Source organism: Ceratotherium simum, chromosome 34, assembly GCF_057802395.1.
Source record: "Ceratotherium simum simum isolate JZ-2026a chromosome 34, ASM5780239v1, whole genome shotgun sequence".
Lineage (NCBI taxonomy): Eukaryota > Metazoa > Chordata > Mammalia > Perissodactyla > Rhinocerotidae > Ceratotherium > Ceratotherium simum.
In genome coordinates, this window is record NC_141933.1 from 16,343,854 (window position 1) to 16,350,999 (window position 7,146).

The 7,146-nt window shown below is 45.9% G+C and overlaps 1 protein-coding gene across 1 annotated transcript; it reads left to right on the top strand.

Moving 5' to 3' along the window:
- Nucleotides 1-38: 38 nt before the first annotated feature.
- MED19 (mediator complex subunit 19) lies at nucleotides 39-7,141 on the top strand. Its single transcript, XM_004437374.3, has 5 exons — nucleotides 39-427; nucleotides 4,606-4,862; nucleotides 5,027-5,123; nucleotides 5,435-5,529; nucleotides 6,322-7,141. Exons 1-5 carry the CDS (start codon nucleotides 160-162, stop codon nucleotides 6,388-6,390), a joined length of 786 nt encoding a protein of 261 aa, XP_004437431.1. The 5' UTR covers nucleotides 39-159; the 3' UTR covers nucleotides 6,391-7,141.
- The last annotated feature ends 5 nt before the right edge of the window (nucleotides 7,142-7,146 follow it).

Below are 7,146 nucleotides of genomic sequence, written 5' to 3' on the forward strand. Positions count from 1 at the left end.
AGACATCAGAAAGAATTTAATATGGTTAGACAGCGCTTCCTGAACGTTCTCAAACAGCGACGGAAGTAGTTGCCGGCAGAAAGTGGGCGGGGCCCGAGGCAATCCAATGATAAGCGGCTCCTGGAGGAAGGGGGCGGTACCCCGTAAAAGGATTGTCCAATGAGAATCACCAACGTCAGGCACCCGAACACCGCCGGCGCGGAGGGGAAGATGGAGAATTTCACGGCGCTGTTCGGGGCTCAGGCTGACCCACCACCGCCCCCAACCGCACTCGGCTTCGGACCGGGAAAGCCTCCACCCCCGCCTCCCCCTCCTCCGGGCGGGGGACCCGGCACGGCCCCGCCCCCCACCGCAGCCACGGCCCCTCCCGGCGCCGACAAATCAGCGGCGGGTTGCGGTCCCTTCTACCTAATGCGGGAATTGCCAGGTGAGTACTAGGCCTGGCCGAAACCAGCCAATCAGATCATAGCGATGAAGTGAGGGGCGTGGCTCTCAGCCCGCCGGCGGAGGTGAGGCGTAACCTAGGCAACGCGTTCTGGGACTTCGGAGCTCTTAAGTCCGAAGGGTTCTGAGGATTCACAAGCAAAGGAATGGCATGAATTCTTGGGATGGATTGGGGATGGGAAAAGAATGCATCCCCGTGATCATCTTTCACGCCCTGTCCGGCCCCTCTCCCTGACACTGGCTTATGGCTCCCTAGAAGCTATCCAGGGTTCGAGTTTGGAACTCGAGAGTCCTGATTTAACATCCCTGCGGACGTAAGGTTTTAGTTCCAAGTCTGCCACAAACTTGCTATCGGTTTGGGGCAAGCTGCCCTCCTCAGGGCCTCAGCGTTTCCTCAGCTGTTTGAAGAAGTGATTCGAATTGAACAACATTCTTTCATTCAAAAAATTATTTTGTTGAGCACCTACTGTGTACCGAGCACTGTTCTAAATGCTGAAGATACAGCTGCGAACAAGACTCACAAGATCGTTGCCTTTTTTGGAGTTTATATGTCAGTGGAGGAGGCAAAAAGTAAAAAAGATAATATCAGACAGTGGTTATTGCTACAAGGAGAAAACGTGATAAAAAAATTGAGGGGGCAGAACTACTTTAGCTAGAATGATTAGAGAAGCCCTCTCTGAGTACATTACATTTGAGCTAAAATGTAAACACAGAGAAAGAGTCAGCCATTTATGAGTGGGAGGGAGGGATAATTCTAGATACAAGAAATGAGATCAGAAGGCCTGATGTGAGAAAAACCTTGGAATATCTGAGGGACCAAAGAGCAGTTGGTCTCCAGTGAATTGAACAAAAGAAAGAGTGAGAGGAGATGAAGGTGGGAGGAATAGGCAGAGGCCTTGTAAGGCATTTAGATTTTAAGTTCAGGGGGAAGCCATTTTAACACAGGAGAGTGACATGATCTAACTTATTTTTTATTATATTTTATTTTTTTGGTGAGGAAGATTGGCCCTGAGCTAACATGTGTTGCCGATCTTCCTCTTTTTGCTTGAGGAAGATTGTCACTGAGCTAACATCTGTGCCAGTCCTCCTCTGTTGTGTATGTGGGACACTGCCACAGCATGACTTGATGAGCAGTGTGTAGGTCCGTGTCTGGGATCCGAACCTGCGAACCCTGGGCTGCCAAAGCAGAGGGCATGACCTTAACCACTACACCACAGGGCCAGCCCCATAACTTATTTATTTTTAATCATTCAAGCAGCTACATTAAGAAAGCAAAGTGAGAAAATCAGTCGAGAGTTACTGCTTAGTAGTCCGGCAAAGAGATAATGGCTTGGACTAGGCAATAGCAGTGGAGGAGAGAAGTAAGTGGATGCAGGATAAATGTTAGAGGTAGAGCAGGAATGAAGGACTACATATAGAAATGAAGGAGAGAGGAATTGAGAATGATTTGGAAATTTTTAGCTTGAATGATTGGGTGGATGGTAGCGCTAAGACCAGGAAAGAACAAGGATGGAAGGTGGAAACAAAGATTTCCACCTTTGAGGAGGTGGAAATCAAGAGTCATCTTATACATGTTAAGTCTTCAAGATGCCTTTCACTTCATCCCATGACCTACTGCCACATCAAGAGTTAAGGGAGGGCCGGCTCCGTGGCTTAGCGGTTAAGGGCGTGCGCTCTGATGCTGGCGGCCTGGGTTCGGATCCCAGGCACGCCCCAAGGCACCACTTCTCCGTCCAACGCGAGGCCGAGTCCCACGTACAGCAACTAGAAGGATGTGAACCTACGACATACAACTATCTACTGGGGCTTTGGGGGGAAAAAAATGAATAAATAAAATCTTTAAAAAAAAAAAAAAAAAAGAGTTGAGGGAAATAATAATGAATGTTGGTACAGTACTTTGAAGTTCACAAGGCAGTTATATATGTCATAGTATTTAATACTTAGAACAGCCCCTCGAGATAGGCATTGTTATTGCATTTTGTAGTTGAAAAAACTGAAGCACAGAGAGGTTGACTTTCCTTTGGTTAGTGGTTGATGTCTACCAGCAGTTTCTTTAACCTTACCTGTTCTGATTGTACCTTTTTATATCAATCACTTGACAGATATTGAATATCTGTTTTGAGCAAATGCTGGATGTGTAGGAAAGGGGACATGTGATGAGAAGGGGAGAGAGATTAATAAGCCCAGTCCTTGCTTTTAAGGAGCTTATTTTACTTAGGGATGCAAAGTTGTGGTCTAAGGATAAAGTAGTGACTGTTTCTTGTCAAGGCCAGTCTCATTACTTTGTGGTCATGACTCACATACAACTATTAAGAACTACATGATGGTCTTCAAAATGTGTCCCTTGTTATCCAAGTTAACAGCAGGAATAAGTTGTCACTTGAGCTAGACCTTGAAGAATTCATATTAGTGAAGAAAATTAGGAGGAAGTTTCCTATAATTAGGTCAATTTTCCTAAAAGAAATTTCCTAAAAGGAAACAATATGAGGGGTGTTTTTTTCAGGAGATGATGGAGACCCATTTGGATGGATCAGCAGTTTTGCACAGGGCAGTAGTGGTTGATCAGGCCCCAAAGCTAAGTTACAGTAAGATGTATTTTACCGCAAATGCCAAAGGAATTTGAGCTTTTTCCTGGGGGTAATAGGAACATTGAGATTTCTGAACTGAGGAGTACTGCTTCTAAAGATATCTGCAGGGGCTGGGCCGGTGGCATGGTGATTAGGTTTGCGCACTCCGCTTCGGTGGCCTGGTGGTTCGTGAGCTCGGATCCCGGGCACGGACATACGCACTGCTTGTCAAGCCATGCTGTGGTGGCGTCCCACATACAAAATAAAGGAAGATTGGCACAGATGTTAGCTCAGGGCCAATCTTCCTCACCAAATTAATTAATTAATTAATTAAAATAAATAAAAATATCTGGAGAATGTGGGTGCCACGTATTGAAATAGAGAAACCATGAGTGAGGTAAGGAAGATTTGGAGTGTAAAAAAGAGAAATTGAGGGGCCTACCCAGTGGCGTAGCAGTTGAGTGCACGCACTCCACTTCAGCGGCCCAGGGTTCCCAGGTTCGGATCCCTGGTACTGTGTGTACCAGGGATACCTGAATGAACAAGACATTGTCTCTGCCCTCAAGGAGCTCACAGTTCAGAACCTGAGTTTTCCCAAGTGAATGATTATAAACAAGCCACTTTTATCATTTGTACCCTTTGTGTTCATCATAACTCTAGATGAAACTGTAGGCTAGATATGTCCACCCTTGCCACTGGATCCTTATTAAGTTATTAATAAGTTTATATTCTTTGAAAAAGTCAGCCATGCAATATTTATATTGATAATGCCTTGCACTTATATAATACTTTATACTTTTCAATGTTTTCATTTGAACCTTGAAGAAGAATTTAGTGTAGTTAAGATAATTATAACCCCATTCCATAGATAAGAGGAAACTGAGGCATAGAGGATGGCCAGGATTAGAATTCTAGTTGCCCAACTTCTGATCAAATGTTTCTGTCTTTTAAGCAAAGCACTGTAGTTGGTATTATGAGGACGAATGGAGATGGTGACAACAAAAGTTAGGCAGCAGTAGCTAGAAAAATCTCCTGGCTGTTTTTCTATGTAAAGGTGATTAATGTTTCTTCCTAATAAAAAAAAAAAAATGGAAAGTCCTTGACAAGATACTCAAGCCATCAAGCCATTGGGTCATATTTGGACTTAAGCTTGGTTGTAGCTGAGCTGTGAGATAATACTGGTCGTGTCTCACAGTATAATTTCTCACTAGTACATTTTATCAAAAGCACTCAGAACAGTGTTTAGCAGGGAGTAAGTGTCATGTAAGTTATTATTCTGGTCAGTCCAAGCAGAGGAGAGTGTCTCCTTCATTGGATTAGAGCAGTTTCCATCTCTGCCCTGTTTGGATTTTTGCCTGTGTTTTTCTCATTCCCATTCCAACTCACCATTCTATAGTATTGTATTTTTAGTGTTTATCATATGTTACTTTTGCTGTTTCTTACTTTAAAAATAAATTTAAATTTTGCAATTCTCACTTAAAAGATTCCTTATTTAGGCCAAAACATAGTCCTTCACTTTCCCTCAGGGTCAATGACTTAAACAATTTTCTACTCTTGGGACTAATCCTGTTTTCTTATTCTCCCCGTCCTCCAGGCAGCACAGAGCTGACAGGCAGCACCAATCTGATCACACACTACAACCTGGAACATGCCTATAATAAATTCTGTGGGAAGAAGGTGAAGGAGAAGCTAAGTAACTTCCTGCCTGATCTGCCAGGGATGATTGATCTGCCTGGTTCCCATGATAACAGCAGCCTTCGCTCCCTCATTGAGAAGCCCCCTATTCTTGGTGGCTCTTTTAATCCTATCACAGGGACCATGCTGGCAGGCTTCCGCCTCCACACTGGCCCGGTGAGTCTGCCCTTGGGGAGGAAGAGGGCAAATGGGGGGACCTGAACGGCACGGAGGTGTTTTTCTGTCCGGGTCGGTTCCTTCATAACTTACTGAGCAGAACAGGTGATGGGAGCAGGGGATTTCCTCCCTCTACTCACCTGGACTTGCTCTGGTTCCTTCAGTTGCCAGAGCAGTGTCGTCTGATGCATATTCAGCCTCCCAAGAAGAAGAATAAGCACAAGCACAAACAGAGCCGTACCCAGGATCCTGTCCCCCCAGGTAAGCAGCAGTTCTATTCAAAGCCAGAAAACCTGACATTCTGCATCTGGTTCAACCTTCCTCAGTTAAAAGCCCAGTTAAGTTCCTTATGGAGCACTGGACTCCCAAATTCTCCTGAAAGAGACTGATGGAATGGTGTCTCCTGGGCAATAGGAACTTAGGACAGGGGCTTTAGCAGGGCCTCCATTCCTTTCTGGCCATTTGAAGAAAAGCAGTTGCCCTTGACTAGGGGTTGTCCTGTAGTCTTCCAAGTTCCTAGCTGTAGGGAACCTTGAGCTCTGCGGGTGATAGGCACCTAATGTCTCCTACAGAAACACCATCTGATTCGGATCACAAGAAGAAGAAGAAGAAAAAAGAAGAGGATCCTGAACGGAAAAGGAAGAAGAAAGAGAAGAAGAAAAAGAAGGTAAGGTAGGGGCCTGTTGCTACAGCCCAGTAAGTTCCCCCATGTCTCACCCCTGGCCTAGGCAGAGTCCTTTGCCTCAGGTTGGACCCAAGATAAAACCCCAGGCAGGCTGCAGTTTTTTTCCTTTTTCTTTTTTCCTCTTTTTTTTTTTTTTTTTTTGTGAGGAAGATCAGCCCTGGGCTAACATCCATGCTTTTTTTTTGTGTGTGTGAGGACAACTAGCCCTGCGCTAACATCCGATGCCAATCCTCCCCTTTTTTCTTACGGAAGATTGGCCCTGGGTTAACATCTGTGCCCATCTTCCTCCACTTTATTTTATATGGGATGCTGCCACAGCATGGCTTAACAAGCAGTGCGACAGTGCGCGCCCAGGATCCAAACCTGCAAACCCCGGGCCGCCAAAGCGGAGCACGCGCACCCAACTGCTTGCGCCACCAGGCCGGCCCCTAACATCCATGCTAATCCTCTGCTTTTTGCTGAGGAAGACTGGCTCTGAGCTAACATCTATTGCCAATCCTCCTCTTTTTTTCCGCAAAGCCGCAGTAGATAGTTGTATGTCATAGTTGCACAACCTTCTAGTTGTTGTATGTGGGACGCGGCCTCAGCATGGCTGGAGAAGCAGTGCGTCGGTGCGCACCTGGGATCTGAACCCGGGCCGCCAGTAGCAGAGTGCATGCACTTAACCGCTAAGCCATGGGGCCGGCCCTGCAGTTTTTTTCTGTACAGCCCTGGTCAAAGCCAAGGCTACTTCCCAGTTGTTCTCTTACCCCTCCCTTTCCTTGTCTTCCCCAGAACCGACACAGTCCAGATCACCCAGGTATGGGCAGCTCTCAGGCCAGCAGCAGCAGCAGCCTCCGCTAACAGGACCACAGGACTCTGTCAGAAGAACTTTTCCTGCTCTACTGAACCTGATGACAAAAGCTGCCTTCCCGGCTCTTGGACACTGCCTTGGGAGCATCCCCTACGGGTGGGACAGAAGCCAGCTCCTACTGTGCTCGGTTAAGATTGATGCGTTGTAAGAGAGAAGGGCCATGCTTTTGTAAGGCTCACCCCAGATGGCTTTCTCATGGACATCTCGTCCTCTCCCAGAAAGCTTTCTTTTCATCTCTTTTGTGCAATTTGCCTGATTTAGGACTTTAACTCATTTGTTAGGGTTTTTCTTTTCAAAAAAAAAATTGTGTTTATCAACTGGCTGAAGTGTGGCTCCCTGTTAAGAGGTAAGTGCCTTTCTGTGAGATTCAGGGTTTAAGCCAAGGCATGTTGAGATCTGAGGGGATTCGGGTCTTGTATTATATTATCTGATCAGCAGGCAGGGAAACAACCAAAATGAGATTGGGGAACATGGTCCAAAAGTAAGGCAGAGCTTGCTAATACTTCCACAGCAGCCACATAAGACTCTGCCCATAATGTTGAGAAGCAAGTACCTGGATGATCTTCAGACTCCATCTGAAGAGCTGATCCGGTTAAGGCTCAACTGTGTGGTAGGTCATTTTGTGTTGAAACAGAACAGCCAACTGAAGAAGCACCCACAATCACCAATGTATTTCAACAAGGTCGATTCTTGGTCAAGCCTATGATTTTTTAAAATAAACCTCTGGCAAGCAAAAGTAAATGCTT